This window comes from Dermacentor silvarum, unplaced genomic scaffold, assembly GCF_013339745.2.
Source record: "Dermacentor silvarum isolate Dsil-2018 unplaced genomic scaffold, BIME_Dsil_1.4 Seq484, whole genome shotgun sequence".
Lineage (NCBI taxonomy): Eukaryota > Metazoa > Arthropoda > Arachnida > Ixodida > Ixodidae > Dermacentor > Dermacentor silvarum.
The window spans coordinates 12491-30941 of NW_023606309.1; the positions used below are offsets into that span (position 1 = coordinate 12491).

At 44.7% G+C, this 18451-nt stretch overlaps 2 protein-coding genes across 2 annotated transcripts; both read left to right on the plus strand.

The window, feature by feature from the left end:
• Nucleotides 1-3456: 3456 nt before the first annotated feature.
• LOC125941862 (uncharacterized ABC transporter ATP-binding protein HI_1051-like) lies at nt 3457-4833 on the plus strand. Its single transcript, XM_049659722.1, is given in 3 exon segments — nt 3457-4349; nt 4351-4696; nt 4699-4833. Coding segments are annotated over 3 exon segments (1305 nt in total). The 5' UTR covers nt 3457-3488; the 3' UTR covers nt 4797-4833.
• A 157-nt stretch (nt 4834-4990) lies between these two features.
• On the plus strand, nt 4991-18121 carry LOC119435158 (uncharacterized protein R102.4-like). Its single transcript, XM_049659723.1, has 2 exons — nt 4991-5661; nt 18106-18121. Exons 1-2 carry the CDS (start codon nt 4991-4993, stop codon nt 18119-18121), a joined length of 687 nt encoding a protein of 228 aa, XP_049515680.1.
• The last annotated feature ends 330 nt before the right edge of the window (nt 18122-18451 follow it).

Here is an 18451-nt window from a genome sequence, read left to right on the forward strand (position 1 = left end):
CTGATTGCCTAGCAACTCTGATTCCGAGTGTACTTCTTGATCAAATTGTTGTGAACTTGAAGCCCGCGCTAAATCTGTGCTCGCGGAGGCTAGTGATTTCGGCAAGGGAGATTTAGGAGACTGAGAAATAGTGGAGATCTGATTTTGGACACTACATTTTGTTATACTCTGAGATATCTCTGAGAATTGCGTAGACAGTACTTGCGCCAATGAGTCTGTCAGATTTCCTAGAAGCTTTTCTATTGCTTTTTCAACAGCTTTCTCTATTACGTTTGTGATCGTCTGGGAAAAAGATGGGTCCATACTGAGTGAGTGGCGGGCTGTAACTCCAGCATATCCCTGTGTTCTGCTCTGAATTTCAGCAAGAGCTTCACGACGAGAGCAACGTCTCCTTTCTATTATTTCAATCACTTGAAGCTCCTTTGATCTTGCGGGGCAGTTAGAATCGTCAGCGGAATGATTTCCGTTGCACAAACAGCATGATTCATCTTGAGATGTGCAATTGTTGTCACCATGTTCATCCCCGCATTTACGGCATCTAGTGGTTGATCGGCAACCGTTAATGCTATGGCCGAAACGCCAACACTTGAGGCACCGTAGTGCTCGTGGGGCTAGGGGTTCAACCCTGTAAATCAATGGCCAAGCCTTAATCTCTGATGGGCGAACCGTCCCTGCAAACGTTGCGATAACTGTTTCAGTAGGGACCTTCTTGTTGTCGACCACCCTTGTGCATCGATAAACAGATACTACACCTGCCGGTGAAAAAATGTCCAATATTTCTGCAGGACTTAGACTTACATCTACACCGCGGACTAGGCCTTTGCAGCAAGCTAAGTGAGGAGGGATGTGACAGCTCACCGGGTGCGAAGCGAAATTAGTGCATTTGAGCAGATCTTGCACACAAGCCTGGTCCGGCGACGAGCAGAGGATCCCCCCTCGTCCAAACTGTCGAACCTCTGTGATTAGCTGGAAGTGATTGGAGACTGCCCGAAGTTCCGTTTGAATGGCTTTAGGATTTTTCATACGGATCGTCCCCCCATTAGTGGGTACCAAAGCCACAGGAACGCTGCTGGTTCCGCTACGAAGAAACAGCTCCACCGGTATATCCTGAGGAGGGATGGAAGCAGACCAGAGGGAGGCCCTCTGGCCTGGAGATGAGACAGACATCAAGTCAAAATGAACCACGACTTTCAATCAAAAAAGGTGTGAAATAAAACAATAAATGTAAGAGAATAACCGCCGGCTACTTGACAGCAAACCCGGAAGTAGGCTGGGTAAGGGCCAGGCGATCTCGGGCAAGCACACTCTCTGGAACAGCAGGAACGGCAGTAGAAACGGCAGGAACCGCAGCCCTCGTCACTGGCTGACCTGTCTTCACTGTGACAGCAACGGTGGTATTTGTCTTCTTCTTTTCGTGTTGCAAACCCGGCACAAAAGCAACCAGCCGAACGTCGTCTTCCTTCTTCACCGACAGTCCCCGTGGTCATTCGCGCTGTTTCTGCCCTCTGTTATGAGAGCTCGTGACAATATGACAGCTCCACATCCTGAAGGTAGAGGAGCTGATAGAGCGATGAGAAACGCAATGCTAGATGCAACTATCACGCCCGATATATTGATTATATTAATGCACAAGGTACTTCTACTACACTTGGTGATGGAATAGAATTAGCAGCCGTACAAAAATTATTTTTAGAAGCGAATCCCAAAGTTTTAATGTCTTCTACTAAATCATCAATAGGACATTTGCTTGGTGCGGCAGGAAGTGTTGAGTTTATCTTTTCAGCTCTTGCAATTAGAGACCAAATTGCACCGCCAACCTTAAACTTAGATAACCCTATGGATGAGGTGAATATAGATTTAGTTGCACTTAAAGCTAATAAAACTAAGATAGATTACGTACTTTCCGACTCGTTCGGATTCGGTGGTACTAATGCTAGTTTAGTGATTAAGAGTATAGTCGTTTAATTTGAAAAATTGGCACAAAGTTCTATAAGCACTGTGGTACTCACATATTAAGTATACGTTCCGCTCCTCGTCTTATGGACTCCTTGCGCTTTTCCAAATTAAACTTCGTCTACCAACCTTTAACTAATGTCATTCCTGCGAAAGCAGGAATCCAGTAAAACATATAAAAACAAGTTTTTATATGTTTATTCTATCAAATATGTAATTTTGTACCAATATTAAGGTTATTTTCTAGATTCCTGCTTTCGCAGGAATGACATAAAAACTAGCCAATAATCAACTATGACCCCAATTTATTACATTAAAGACGGTAAATTAAGTTTTGCGGATAAAGTAATTGTATCTGATTTAGAGCTTTATTTGTAAAAAGGCGATAAGATTTGTCTTATAGGACGTAACGGCTGCGGGAAATCAAACTTAATGAAAGTAATATCAGGTGATTATGAGCTAGATAACAGTGAATTATTTCAAGATCCTTTAGTTACAACCGGTTATTTAAGACAAGATATTTCTATAAAAACTCATCTAACTGTTTAAGATTTTGTCTTACAACAAACAGATAGTACAAAAGAAATAGATAAATACCAAATCGATATAATTCTAGAAAAATTAAAAATCAACGGAACAGATAATTTATCCACCTATTCAGGCGGTCAACTGAGAAGAGCAAGCCTTGCTAAAGCTTTAATATTAGAGCCGAAAATATTACTACTTGATGCGACTAACCATCTAGATATTGCAACAATCGAATGGTTAGAAGAATTTGTTAAATCTTATAACGGTGCTATTATTTGCGTTAGTCATGATAGAACATTCCTCTCAAATGTTACTAATAAAATTTGGTGGCTTGATAGAGAAATTTTATGTAAATCCGATAAAGGATTAAAATTTTTTGATGAATGGCAAACAATTATCATAGACAAAGAAGAAGCAGCTCTTCGGAAATTAAATAAAAATTATCTCAAGAAAATGAATGGTTAAATACCGGTGTTATTGCTAGACGTAAGCGGAATCAAAAGAGACTTGCGGATTTGAAAGCTTTAAGAGCAATAACATAAAAACAGACTGCAAAACTATCTAGTTCAATACAAAGAGTTAGGGCAGAACTTGCCGAAAATATAGCTAAAAGTAAATTCATTATTGAAGCAGATAATATTACTTTTAGTTATAAAAATACTAAAATTATTGATAATTTTAGCTTTCGTGTAAAAAAAGGCGAGAAAATTGGTATAATCGGTGCAAATGGCTCAGGCAAATCTACCTTTATCAAACTACTAACAAAACAGCTTACCCCTGAAAGCGGCAAAATTATATATGGCGGCAATTTAGATATTTCATATTTTGACCAACATAGATAAAAACTAGAGCCTAATCATACATTACAACAAACTTTATGTCCTACAGGCGGTGATCAAGTATTTTTGCCAAACGGTAAAACCATGCATGTTGCAAGTCTTTATATTTTTATGGCATTGTTTATTACTACTATTTTTAGGCTTTATGGTTATTTTGTAGATATAAGAATGGTGCCTTTACTTAAAGAGAAAATAGCTGGCAGAGCTTTTGATGCATTATTAAACCAAAGCCATTCTTACTTTATACATAATTTTCCAGGCGATCTAACTCATAAAGTAAATAATCTAGTTGATAGTACAATAGAATTAATTAAACTATCTATAGATCGTTTTTTTGCTTATAGTTTAGCATTAGTTTTTGCTATTTATATTTTATCGTTAGCAAATCTAAAGTTTGCTATAGCTACTTTAATTTGGGTAAGTATTTTTATATTAGTTTCAATTTTATGTTTTCAAAAACTCAGTAATTTAGCTAATCACTATTCAAGTTGCACTACTAAAACTACTGCAAATCTAGCTGATAGTTTATCAAATATAACAACAATACGTCTATTTGCTAAACAAACTTATCAGAGGTTTAAATTTTTGCAGATTTACCAGAAAAAAATAGACGCAGAAAAAAGAATGCAATGGGCGTATTTCTGGATTTGGCTCATATATGGTTATTCATTTGAATTATTACAAGCTATAAGCCTGTACTTGTTAATTTATGGTTATCAATCAGGAGAGATAGGCATTGGAGATATAGCCCTTGTACTTGCTATTAATATAGCAATAGTAGAGTTTTTGAACCAACTTACTAGAGATTTAACTCAATTTTCAATTCATTTTGCTAGAGTTTCGGATGCCTTATCTTCTATAAATAATAGATTGGAAATTATAAATAAAGACAATGCAACAGAACTTGAGGTCAACAAGGGAGAAATAAAATTCCAGCAAGTTTTATTTTTTTACCCTGATAAAAAACCTTTATTTAAAGTTTTTTCCGTTACTATTAATCCTAAGGAAAAAGTAGGTATAGTAGGCTACTATCTATGGTAGTGGTAAATCTACCTTTATAAATTTAATCTTAAGATTCTTTGAGATTAAAGCAGGAATTATACAAATTGATAATCAATCTATAATTGATGTTACTCAAAATTCTTTAATGCAAAAAATAGCTGTTGTACCTCAAGATTTGATTTTATTTCATGACACTATTTTAGAAAATATTCGCTATGGTAATAATGAGGCAACTGAGCAAGAAGTAGTGCAAGCAGCTAAATTTGCAGGCATTCATAAGTTTACCAATAGTTTGCTTAAAGGTTATCATACTATAGTAGGAGAAAAAGGTGTGAAATTGTCAGGAGGTGAGAGGCAAAGAATAATAATTGCTAGAGCTTTCTTAAAAATGCTCCTATATTACTTCTTGATGAGGCAACAAATCAGTTAGATTCAATAACAGAAAAAAAATCCAAGCAAGTTTATTTAAGTTAATGCAACATAAAACTGCAATTGTCATAGCTCATCGCCTTTCCACTCTTCTGTATATGAATCGTATTTTAGTATTTGATCATGGTGCGATAGTTCAAGATGGCAGTCATTCTGAGTTGGTTGCACAGCATGGATTTTATCAAAATCTATGGAATACACAAACAGATGATATATTACGTTATTAACTAATAATAATTATGGTAATCATGCAAAAAGTAAAAATCATAGATTTAAGGAGTGACACTATAACTTTACAAACCCCAGAAGTTATACAAGCAATGCATACAGCCGTTGTAGGAGATTTTGCTTATGGTGACGATAAAAGTTGCAACGATTTAACTGAATATTGCAAACGCTTATTTAAAGTAGAAGATGCATTATTTGTTACGAGCGGTATGCTCGCAAATAGACTAGCTATTGTCAGTCAAACAAATCCTGGGGATGAGATAATTACTCATTATAATTATCATATCAATTTTTTTCATAGTGCTGGTAATGCAAAAGTAAGCAATATTGTATTTAATTGTATAAATAATACTAGTGGGATTTTGGAAAACAAGGATATAGAACATGCTATTAATTCTAAGCCAAGGTATAAAATTTTTGCTCAAGTAAAACTAGTGACCATAGAAAATAGCATTAATGGTTTTAATGGCAAAATTTATCCATTTGAAAAACAAGTGAAGTTATATAAATATCTAAAATCTCATAACATACATCTTCATTTAGATGGGGCTAGGTTATTTAATAGCCACGTTGAAGCAAATATTGCTCTAGCAGATTATGCAAAATATACAGATACATTAAGTGTTTGTTTTTCTAAAGGATTAGGAGCTCCATTTGGATCAATGCTATTAGGAAAAAAAAAGTTGTCGCAGTTTCACCTGAAAGGTGAAGCATCAATTGCGATAGCAAATTTGTAGAGAGCTATACGGAGTAATGATATTAGCTTTATCAGCTGTATAAACTTGGACATGCAGCAGCACCGGCAACACGCAGAACTGTTGTCGACGCCGTCGGCGTTTTGCCCGCGTTCGCTCAAAATGCGTGCGGCGTTGGTGACTGTTGCCGGAGCCTCTGATATAAATAGGCACTTGGTGCCGCAGCTAAACGTCGCCTCCCTTCCCTCCCCCTTCCCCCCCTCCCCCACGGCCTCTCGCGCATCGGAAGAAGGCGCGTTTGCTCTACATATATGGTGATTGTAAAGGAGGAAAGAGACGCTTACTTCTGCAGCCCTTAAGGAAGCACGGCGCAGAACGCGCGTTTGTTCTCCGCCGTGCGTTCACTCCCCGTGAAAGAGCGCGTCCCTCGCGCCCTTTCACTCGCACATACAGCGTTCGGCGGCGCGCGGCCACGATTTCATCTCCATTGACGTCATACGGAACCTCACGGCGATGGCGACGGCAGAAATCTGCTTTTGAGTGTCCATATAATTGCTATCGCAATAAAATGAAATTATTGAGAAAGCTAGAAAATTACAAGTTTGGCTAGGTAGCGGATATCACCAAATTGGCTATTATGCTAATGCAGCAAAATATGTTCTGCAGCATAATATATTCCGGCTTAAAGATGATAATAAGCTTGCTACATTATTTGCCGATGGCATCACAGAAATTCAATATATAAAATTAATCTCTCCATATCCTGAAACCAATATAGTCACCTTTAGCATAAAAGAATTGAATATTGTCACGCGCTAAGGCAAGATCAATCAACAGTGCTAGCAGCCAGACCCGAAGAATGCCAGACACGAAAAGACGGTTCTCCAGCTGGCGCGGGATCTTCGACTTCGTCGTCTTCTTCGCCGTTCTTGCTGGGCACGCAATGCTGATCGTTTGCTGGCTCAAAACACCAGGTGGCATTATTCCCCCTCCCAATGAAGCATCGACTCGATGCTCAACCACAAGACGTACACGGAAAGTACATAAATTAGGTAAGACACACACAAAAAAAAAATGGCACAGTTTCGCCCTAAGGGCGAAGCAATGAATGCGATAGCAACACAGCAATGTCATACGAAGTAAGGTGAGCGGCTTTGGTAGCAACAACACGCAGAACTGTTGTCGACGCCATCGGCGTTTTGCCCGCGTTAGCTCAAAATGCGTGCGGCGTTGGTGACTGTTGCTGGAGCCTCTGATATAAATAGGCACTTGGTGCCGCAGCTAAACGTCGCCTCCCTTCCCTCCCCCTCCCCCACGGCCTCTCGCGCGTCCGAAGAAGGCGCGTTTGCTCTACATATATGGTGATTGTAAAGGAGAAAAGAGACGCCTACTTCTGCAGCCCTTAAGCGAGCACGGCGCAGAACGCGCGTTTGTTCTCCGCCGTGCGTTCACTCCCCGTGAAAGACGCGCCCCTCGCGCCCTTTCACTCGCACATACAGCGTTCGGCGCGCGGCGACGATTTCATCTCCAAATGACGTCATACGGAACCTCACGGCGACGGCGACGGCGACGCCGACGGCAGAAATCTGCTTTTGAGTGTCCATATAATTGCTATCGCAATAAAATGGAAACGCGCTAGCCCACATACGGACATGAACACGAGGCGAAAAATGCGTTCTGTGGTCGGGAACAAAAAAACAATCGCTGCGCAGTTCTTCGGAGGACGTTGCGACTACAGCAAAAAAAAAAAGAAAAAAAAAGTTTGTTCACCACTACACTGTATGAACATCACTGTGTGAAATACGGCTTGAGGCGGACGACATGTACAATCTCTGGGCGTGGTAATCGGCGCTTGGGTGATGACAGGTCTCCGTCTGGAATCACTTCATAGTTCACGTCACTGACACGCCTTAATACTCTGTACGGTCCGAAGTACTTGCTCAGGAGTTTCTCGCTGAGGCCTCGCCGTCTAATGGGGGTCCAAACCCAAACTTGGTCACCGGGCTCATAGGTAACTTGTCGATGGTGGAGATTGTACCTTATTGCATCTGTACACTGCTGCTGTCTTATGTGCACACGGGCCAGTTGACGTGCTTCCTCGGCGCGCTGAATGTACTCCTCGACGTCAGGGGCTAACTGGTCGGGCTGATCGATGTCGTCATACGGAATCATGGCGTCCAGCATAGTTTGAACATCTCGACCATAAACGAGGCGAAACGGCGTGAATCGTGTAGTTTCCTGCGTGGCAGTGTTGTACGCAAACGTTACGTACGGCAGGATTTCGTCCCACGTTTTGTGCTGCACATCCACGTACATAGAGATCATGTCTGCCAGTGTTCTGTTTAGTCTTTCTGTCAAGCCGTTAGTCTGAGGGTGGTATGCAGTGGCCTTTCGATGACTCGTGTAACTCAACTTAAAGATGTCGTCCAGAAGCTTCGCCGTAAACGCCGTCCCTCGGTCAGTGATGATGAATGACGGTGCGCCATGCCGAAGCACAATGTGATGCATAAAAAACTGGGCAACCTCAGATGCCGTCCCGCGTGGTAGTGCCTTCGTCTCAGCGTAACGCGTCAAGTAATCGGTTGCGACAATGATCCACTTATTGCCGGAGGAAGACAAGGGAAATGGGCCAAGAAGGTCCATTCCAACTTGATCAAACGGCGTACGCGGGGGGTCGATGGGTTGTAGAAGGCCTGCAGGCTTGAAGGGTGGTGACTTGCGGCGCTGGCATTCACGACATCCTTTCACGTAGCGTTTGACGCAAGCAGTCAGTCTAGGCCAGTAGTACAGTTGTCGTACCCTGTCCAGAGTCCTTGAGTAGCCCAAGTGACCAGATGGCGGCTCGTCGTGGCAGGCTAATAGGATGTCGTCGCGAAGGTCTTGAGGCACTACTAGAAGATGTGGTTTGTCGCCGGCACCTGTGTTTCTTTTGTATAAGATGCCCTCTCGTAGGCAAAATGACGACAACCGTCGCGAAATAGGGCGAGGAATGGACGCGATGTCGCCTTCTAAGTGATCGATGATGAACCTTAACTCAGCGTCCGATCGCTGTTTAGCGAGCAGATCCGGACGGCTGAGGGCTCCCAGGAAGGCGCTGTCATCTTCCTCGTCAGGATTCTGGGATTCAACAGGTGCTCGTGAGAGCGTGTCAGCATCTTCATGTTTTCTGCCAGACTTGTATACGATGGTGATGTTAAATTCCTGGAGTCGCAGACTCCAACGTGCCAATCGTCCAGAAGGGTCTCGGAGGTTGGCCAACCAGCACAAAGCGTGATGATCGGTCACAACTTTAAATGGCCGCCCGTAGAGATACGGCCTAAACTTTGTAGTAGCCCAAATGACCGCGAGGCACTCCTTCTCTGTGGTGGAATAATTGGACTCGGCGCGTGACAGAGTGCGGCTCGCGTAAGCTATAACTCGTTCAGTCCCGTCTTGCCTTTGCACCAGGATAGCTCCGAGACCAATATTGCTGGCGTCAGTGCGTACTTCTGTGTCAGCGTCCTCATCGAAATGACCGAGCACGGGAGGAGAAGACAATCGACGTTGTAGCTCGGCAAAGGCGGTCTGTTGTTCATCAGTCCAGAGGAATGGCGAGTCGTCACGCGTAAGGCGAAATAGCGGCTCTGCAATCTTCGAAAAATTTTCAATGAAGCGTCGATAATATGCGCACAAGCCCAAAAATCGTCTGACACTTTTCTTGTCGGTTGGAGCTGGAAAAGCAGCTACGGCAGCAGTCTTCTCGGGATCGGGCCGAACACCTGCCGCGCTCACGACGTGACCGAGAAACTTCAGTTCCTCGTAACCGAAATGGCATTTCTCTGGCTTGAGGGTAAGGTCAGCCGATCGAATGGCTTCGAGTACGTTCCGAAGGCGTCGAAGGTGCTCGTCAAAAGTTTCCGAAAAGACAACGACATCATCGAGATAGACGAGGCAGCTTTTCCATTTGAGGTCAGCGAGAACAATATCCATCATTCGCTGGAATGTGGCTGGAGCGGAACAGAGGCCGAAAGGAAGTACTCTAAATTCGTAAAGGCCGTCCGGAGTCACAAAGGCAGTTTTCTCGCGGTCCCGCTCATCTACTTCAATTTGCCAGTAGCCACTTTTCAGATCGATAGAGGAGAAATACTTCGCGCGCCTCAGCCTGTCCAGAGAATCGTCGACACGAGGCAACGGGTATACGTCTTTCTTTGTGACGTTGTTTAGCTTCCGGTAGTCCACACAAAACCGAAGCGTGCTATCTTTCTTTTTAACAAGCACGACAGGCGACGACCAGGGACTGCATGAAGGCTGTATTACGCCGTCTTGAAGCATTTCCTTCACCTGCGTTTGAATGGCATGTCGTTCGGTCGGGGAAACACGATAAGGCTGCTGCCGTATGGGGTGCGCGTCGTCATAGGTGATGATACGGTGTTTAGTAATCGACGTTTGACGTATCTTCGACGACCGTGCAAAGCAAGAGTGGAATTCGAGCAACAGGTCACGCAGGGGTTGTTTGTTGTCTTCAGAAAGCGTTGCACTAATGTCGACGTTGCTTAGAGGTGCTTTAGTAGTGACGATTGCCTGGGAAGCAAAACATTCAGTGACGTCGGCGATCGGGTCGGCGTAGGCGATGACAGTACCAGGGAAAAGGTGGCGGTGTTCGTAGCTGAAGTTCGTGACAAGAACGTCACAGTGACCATCATGGAGATCAATAAGACTTCTTGCTACGCAAACACCTTGAGAAAGCAGGAGAGAGTGATTGCTTTCTGCGACCGCTTCACCGTGTAAGAGTCTGTCACATGCCACTTGAACCACGATACTTGCACGCGGTGGTAACGTGACAGCGTCGTCGATGACACGAAGAGGTGCTCGAGCGTGGATGGTGTTGGTGGTCGCAGCGGCGCTCTTTGTCGAGAAAGTGACGAGGCGTTGTCGAATGTCGATGATAGCTCCGTGCTCCCTGAGAAAGTCCATGCCGATGATTAGGTCACGAGAACACTGAGGGAGAATGCTCAAGCTGGCAACAAACGTAGAGCCGCGAATCTGTATTCGTGCCGTGCACATGCCGAGTGGTGTGACGATGTGCCCGCCAGCTGTACGAACTGGCGTTTGATTCCAAGGCGTCGTTACTTTCTTCAGAAGGGTGGCCAGTTTTTCGCTGATTATCGAATAATCTGCTCCAGTGTCCACTAAAGCAGTCACGTCACGACCGTCGAGCAATACAGGAATGTCCAAGGAAATTCGTCGTCTGTAATCAGCAGGTACTGTCGTCGTCGATGTATCGTCGGGTCGCGTACGGGTCAGCAGGGGTCCTTGAGTACGTCCAGACAGAGCGGCCTCGCCCCCGAAGGCCGCTGTGGTTAGTTTTCCCGGCGCGGACTGGGCGACCGACCCTGCACCACGCTCGAATACGTACGGCGAGTCGGAGAAAATCGCCGCGGCGAAGGGGAGCGTGACTGGTGTCGAGCTGATGAGGATCCGCGCTGCTGGGCAACGTATTCTTCAATCGCAGGAGGACGCTGGCCGAACCTAGGTCGCGGCGAGTTTGCCGAGAATCCGCGTAATCTGAGCTCTCGATAAGAGCACTGTCGGTAGACATGCCCAGCTTCACCACAGTGAAAGCAAAGCGGACGGCGATCAGGTGCCCGCCACACGTCTGATTTCCTTGGGGCCTGTCGGTGGTCGTGGTAATAAGAGGTCGCTTGGTCGGACTGTAGTATGGCCGGAGACGCGGTCCGAAGCGGGAAGGAAGGTGGGGCAGGTTGCCGCAAAGCTTGCGAATATGACATACGGGTGCTGTCAGTTCTTAGCGGTTGAGCGTCTGTGCTGAAGGGTGGTTCTCTTAACGCATGATGCACTTCGTCACGGACAACGCTGGACAAAGAGCTGAGCGTCGGCTGTGAGGGTACCGACAGTTTCTGCAGTTCTTCGCGGATAACGGACCGGATGAGCTCTCGAAAGAAATCGACGTGGCCCCCGAGAGCTCCGAAGAAGTCCGTAGGTGAGGCAGCGTTCACTTGGCGTTCGTATGATGGTGCCCGCTGCCGAAGAGTCTGTTCCATGGTGACGGCCTCGGAAAGAAATTCTGACACAGTCTTTGGAGGACTGCGCACGAGACCGCCGAACAGCTGCTCTTTCACTCCGCGCATCAGGTACCGCACCTTCTTTTCTTCCGACATGCAGGGGTCGGCTCGTCGAAAGAGACGTGTCATGTCCTCGACGTACATTGCGACACCTTCATTCGGCATTTGTATACGGGACTGGAGATCACGCTCAGCTCGTTCTCGGCGATCAGGGCTCGCATACGTCTCAAAAAGACGGCGTTTGAATTCTTCCCAAGAAGTTAGGGCATCTGCACGGTTCTCATACCAAACACGTGCGCCATCGTTAAGGCTGAAATATACGTTTTTCAGTTTGTCTGCATCGTTCCACTTGTTGTACGAGGCAACACGTTCATAGTGCACCAGCCAATCTTCAACATCCTCATGCATGGCACCGTGGAAAGGATTCGGCGTTCGCGGACTAAGTAGCCTGCAATGAATCGGCGTAGTGCCTTCCATACCGGTTGGGGTGGTCGGAGCTGCCATTGTCTCTGGGAAGAGTCCAAACTCAGGGGCTTGTCCACGGATCCTTCTGCTGGCGCGGTGTACAGGCGTAACCACCGGTACAGGACTGGAGCTCCTGCTGCTCGGAGGGGTTTGGTGCATAGATTAGATTACCCAGCACCTCCACCAGTTTGTCACGCGCTAAGGCAAGATCAATCAACAGTGCTAGCAGCCAGACCCGAAGAATGCCAGACACGAAAAGACGGTTCTCCAGCTGGCGCGGGATCTTCGACTTCGTCGTCTTCTTCGCCGTTCTTGCTGGGCACGCAATGCTGATCGTTTGCTGGCTCAAAACACCAGGTGGCAATATGCTTAGTAGGTATTTGCTTGTCATCTCGCCTTAGTGTTATCCTCTGCACCTTGACTACGTTCTGATCTTGCCATCCTTCAAGTAATTCACTTTCACTCAGTTCAAGGAGGTCATCTTCCGAGACGACACCACGCACTGTGTTCATCGACCTGTGTGGGCCCACTGAAACAGGAATGTCTCCAAATGCCACAAGTTTAGAAAGTTTATCGTACTGCAGTTTGTCGCGGACTTCGAGAAGAAGGTCGCCACTTCCCATCTTTGTTACCTTATAGCCTGGCCGATTGCTTCCCTGAGAGATTTTGCTACAACAAAGGGTGAAATCATTCGGACTGTCTTAGCATCGTGTTGACTATGTATTACATGGTACTTGGGAAATATTTCTTTGGGTTGCAAAAAAAGATTGAAAATTTCATCGGTGCGCCCCCTTTTCAGGGAGCGATCAGGTAGTGAGGGAAAAGCGTTAGCCATATAAAATTGCAAAATTCGGCGGCGATGGTAGCCACCCACCACCGAGCCCAACAAGGGGACGCAACAAGGTTGAAATACTTGCAGACGCCAGCCATGCATCGCCGCTATAACCTAATATGAAATACCCAAGGTTGGATAAGTACACTAGGTTAACCCTTGCCGCCCAGAAATTCAGAAGTGAGAAGAAGTGACTAGAAGACAGGAAGATGGAAAAGCGAGAGAGAAAGACAAAGATTGAAGAGGAGGACAGGAAAAAGGCAACTACCGATTTCCCCCGGTGGGTCAGTCCGGGGGTGCCGACGTGAAAGCCGAGGCCAAGGGGGTCATAAAGGTCCAAGCACTCAGCATTGGCTCAACCCCAGGATCCTCTTTCCCCGGACACGGCTAAGCCGCGCACGGTTACACGCGGAGGGGTCTGACCCTCGTGTGCTCGGGTCCGTGGTGTCGCAACACACCAAACGCCTGCTGACGCAGACGCCCCTGCGGGGAGCCGCAAGCGGGCTAGCGGAGCGAGAATCACGGTCCGCTTAGTAGCTGCCTAAGGGCCCATACGCGCTCAATCCGCACGCCCGCTCCGCACGTCTCCGCCCTCTTGCGGACCAGGGCGGAAGGCCAAAAGGCGAATCGTGTCGAAAAAGTCGTCGTTCGCTGCATCCGCACGAGCGGATTGCACGCGCACTCCGATTGGACGACGCGGTCTGTTGACAGCTGGCAACCATTCGGCGGAGCAAAGTGTTCAAGGTTGGCAACTACCTTTGACAGCAGACGACACTGGCATATTTTTGCAGATGCGACTTTAAGTTTCCGCGTCACAGTGAAAATGCGACTTTAGGCTGTACATTCTGTTCTGCATCCGCATGTGTTGCATTGGCGCCGTCATCGTTGTTCGAAACACCGCACAATCATCCTATCTGCGCCACCTTTTAAATATGTATTTGCAATCGCATCATGTCGCAACATGGGACGTATTCTCGCACTATCACTTTCAGTGCACGCTGCCTTGGCTGGTTGAGCAAAACCTCTAGAATCATCCAATGTGCCGCGTTCTACGTTACGCGAAAGCGATAGTATCGCCGAGCGATTCGACCAAAATCCCCGTGTTCGGTGCGATGGCGCTGTTTCTGTAGTGCTAGTGACAGTTTGCAAGAAAACAGAACACACGCACAACTGTCGCGGAATACAGCTGCGTAGTCGACACGACACCCCTCTTTACTATTCAGCACGCGTCTGAGGCTCCGAGTACACCTTGCTGGTATTGACACGTGTACGTGTTTATATTTCACCGGTGACCGCTTTTCACCGACTACCAAATGTTAAACGTTATAGCTAGGCGCAGGACGCGCCTGCATGTTTCCGAAGTTTCTCGAACGTTATCGATGCTTCTATCCGTTGTCTGTTGTCACCGACGCTTAGGTAATGTGATTGTATGACGGACGCGAATTGTCTAGAACTTCCTGGAAGACAAGCGGGCACCAGGGAATAATCTGGAACCTTCGACGACTCATGCGTAAAAGCCGACGCGTTTCACCGCTGATCAGATTTTCGACGATCGCCGAGTGTGTTCGCCGCTATCATTGTGCTTCGAGTGTAAATACTTGCGTTTGTGGGCACAGGTTCGCCCAATAAAGAATCAGTTTCGTCATACAGTTTTACGACTGTGCAAGCAAATGCTTGCATTTGCTTGTTCATGCTTTTCTTTGCCAATTTTAAGAGTGCTTAAAAAGCACTTGGATGCATGAAATGCCTTTTTCTTCCTTCCTTTCTTTTTTTTGCATATATAAAACCACCGAAGACGAAGCGCGGCATAAAACGTGCCTCTCAGAAATTGAATACTTGCTGCTTGTAAGCTTTCCAAACAAAATAAAACCTTAGATGGGCTCAGTCATGGATGAAGTTCTCACAGTGTGTAAAAAGGTTGTGCATAAGTGCTTAACTTGACGCAGCAAGGAATTGGAGGTTAAGCAGGAAGTGTACAATTCATTACGACAGGCATAAAAGCAATATGTAGTCTGTTTCACACTTAAGGGGAAAACGGGCGCTCCAAGTTTTCCCTTAAGTGTGAAACAGACTGTACGTATAGTGGTCACCTTATGCAGACACATACTCATGAGATGTTTTCAAGCAGAATATTTATTTGAAAGCTAATGATAATTTATATTGCTGATAAGACAACTTATTTCGAGTGAAATCAAATAATTACATTTTTTCTTGTCAGCCTGGGTGGCCAATCTGTTGCCCCTTTACTACTTAGAGAGAGAGAGAGAAAGCTCTTTATTGAAAATTCAGAGTTCAGCAAGCATATTTTTGCCTACATGCTACTCTGCAACGAATGGGACGAAGAAGTAAGGCCCTAGAAAAGGGTAAGCAGAAGAAAATGAAAAAACAAAAAACAAAAAAACATGCAGCTCGTGTCATGTTAGCAGTAGAGTAAGTGTTCGAGGTGATGAAGGTAGACGGCCAATGCAAAAGAAAATAAGATCATAGTCCCGATGAGAAGATGCGCATGAGTCTCAGTATAGACAGCAAACCTCAATACATTAAAGCAATAAGTCCAGGGCTTAGTGCTGTTTTGATGGGCAAAGTCAGGAACCCAACACCCATGTCAATGGGCCTTGGTCGAGCTTTTCCATGTTCATTTTATATCGATGTCACTCGTCTCTTTAAGCTGGGCACTCCAGCAAGATGTGCTCTAGAGATTGCACGGTGCCACATGTAGTTGTCACAACATGGGTTGTGGACTGGCCATTGCAAAAAAGATTGTTCATGTATGCAACATTCAGTTGAAGCCGGTGAACAAAGGTCTCCAGATGCCGTGGTAGACATTGTGGTAGCCTTGATTGGAGTTCTGTGTTGATGTAGAACAAAAACTTGCAATTACCTGAAGTTGAAGACCATCTTCTATGCCGTTTATTAAGTGCATATCGGCTCGCCAAACCTGAAGCCTCAGTTTTAGTAAAAAAACGCTTTTATAAATTTTATGTGATCATGTCCTTTGCGGGCTAACTCATCCGCCTTTTCATTACCTATTATACTGCACTTATACTAATTCAGCATTTACACAATGTAAAACACATTACCAAAGTGCACAAAAATTAAGCAGCAGCATGATAGGCATGCCCCCTCTCAGCCATGGCAGCAGACAAAGATGATCAACTTGAGGCTGTTTGATACTGGCAGCATCATACATGCATGTTCTATTTCGATCACTCTATATATGAAAAATAAGTTCACACAGGATGCACATGATAAGTGAACTATTGTAAGCTCTACTCAGGTTATTTTAGTGAGTTGGGCATGGGCTACGCGTTGTCTATGTATTTATGTAGCAACAACCTAGCTAGCTGATGCACAGCCAGATTTTAGGAAAATGAAAAAATGCATACCATAACAAAAAGTTGGCCAGTACCTGTATTTTATTTGACAGCAAACCAAGATTATTAAATGACAGCTTCGCAGTGGGCTCAGTGATCAATCGTGGTGTGAAAAGGTATCTGACGTAGTAAGTGGTTTTGTTTTTGTCTTTCTTAATTAGTAGCTGCTTTAACATGCACATGACAATGAACTGAAGCAATTTAACATGCACATGACATGCACATGACAATTTAACAGGCACATGACAATGATATGGTGGAAGACAGGCCCGCACAAAAAGTGAGGAAACATTTATTGCCAATTTTTAGTTTCATAACAAACCAACGAATAGTTATTTTGGTTCAGCTTTCTGAATAATGCGCGACGTGTTCTGCTTAAAAGTGGAAGATTGGTGTGCTCCATTATCTATCTATTCACTATTCAAGTAGCCAAATGAATGGTACCCCCATGAACACCGTGAAAGAGATCACTGAAATTTGTAGTCAGGAGGCCACAGTGGCTCAGCCTCTGTACAAAGCATAAAATCGTTCCAGAAGAAAACAATACTGGTGAATTGGGTATGCATTCACATGTACTATTCAAATCCGCACACCACAAGTAATCTTTCATTGCTTGCTGCATTGCTCACCATTGTACAGACTTTATTGCAGCGCTGTGTGTTTGTGCAGTAAAATAACCTGACAAATCAAAGCTGTGGCTTTTCAGTACACTGAAAGCAACTTTGCGTGTGGCTTAGGTAATGTAATGCTCCTTCACATGGGTCAGCTTAGTATCAGTCAATTTCTTTACTAGTTGTTCACTATTACGCTTGGAACTATACGGTGCCACCAGGCACGCCAGAACAGCTTGGCTATGCACAAACATCCCTTTCCATCGCACTTAAATTAAGGTGGTGCAGATTTGCTGGCAAAATGTGCTTATCATCATAGCTGCCTAGCATTCAAAAATGCGTTTGAAATGTAAGGGTGATTGCTGGTGTGACATTTTACATTTATAGTGCAAAAACACATCACTGAACAGGAAGGACACCACACAAATAGTCGTGTTGTGACCTCTCAGCCATAATGCAAGTAGTTTCCCGAGGTTTCCTCTGTGGTTTTTAGCTGTAAACATGTGAAGCAATCTGTAAATTTGAAAGTGTATTAAGTAAACTGAGACACTATGACATGCACCATAGCACTGCACGACAAGCAATATAACACTCAGGTGTACACAATTTTTTGTCACATCAGCTCTTTGTGGTGCATGTATATATGCACTATTTGTAGCTGAAAACAGCATACATTTCACCTTTAGAGCTCAAAATGATCAGTGCAAGAGATTTTTAATGCGTCAGACATTGACACGGTCACTTGTCCATTGCTTTGCACATTGATAGCTGTGTTTGGTGCAACTTGAGTAGCATACATATAATGGACTGCTACATACAACCCCCGTTTTTCACTTCTACTTTGACATTCTACCCTCCGACACAGAAGACAAAAGTACAGACTGGAATTTTTCTTCACATCAATATTCAAAAGGCAAGCAAGTTTTCGGCACCATACGTCTCCATTTTTCTCACATGGCACTTATTGCATGTTCTGAATGTGCATACATTGCCGGTGGAATATCTTCTAATGTGTTCTGTGTTTGACATATTTACACCTGTATATTTTTTTACTTACCCATAAATTCTCTCTGCTCTACATGTACAGATACCTCCTTCAGTAGGGGTACGTGTGCAGTGCCTTCATTAGTGCAGTAACTGTTATGAAAGCTGTGAATTCATAACATAGAAAGGCTATTAAATATAAACAAGAAACCAACAAGCAAGAGCATCATGACAAGCCAGCTGAGATGGTGGCACTATTGTACAGCTTATTTCCCCCTTGTGCTGTCATACGGTTGCAATCCGATAAGCTCACAAAGGTTTGGGTCATTCCCATTTCAAGTGATGAGTGACAGTTGCATAAGTACATCTACATCTGCCTATATCAATGACAACTATATGTAGCAGCTTCAGCTGTGTGATTATTGGTGTAGCTGAAGTGATGTATCATA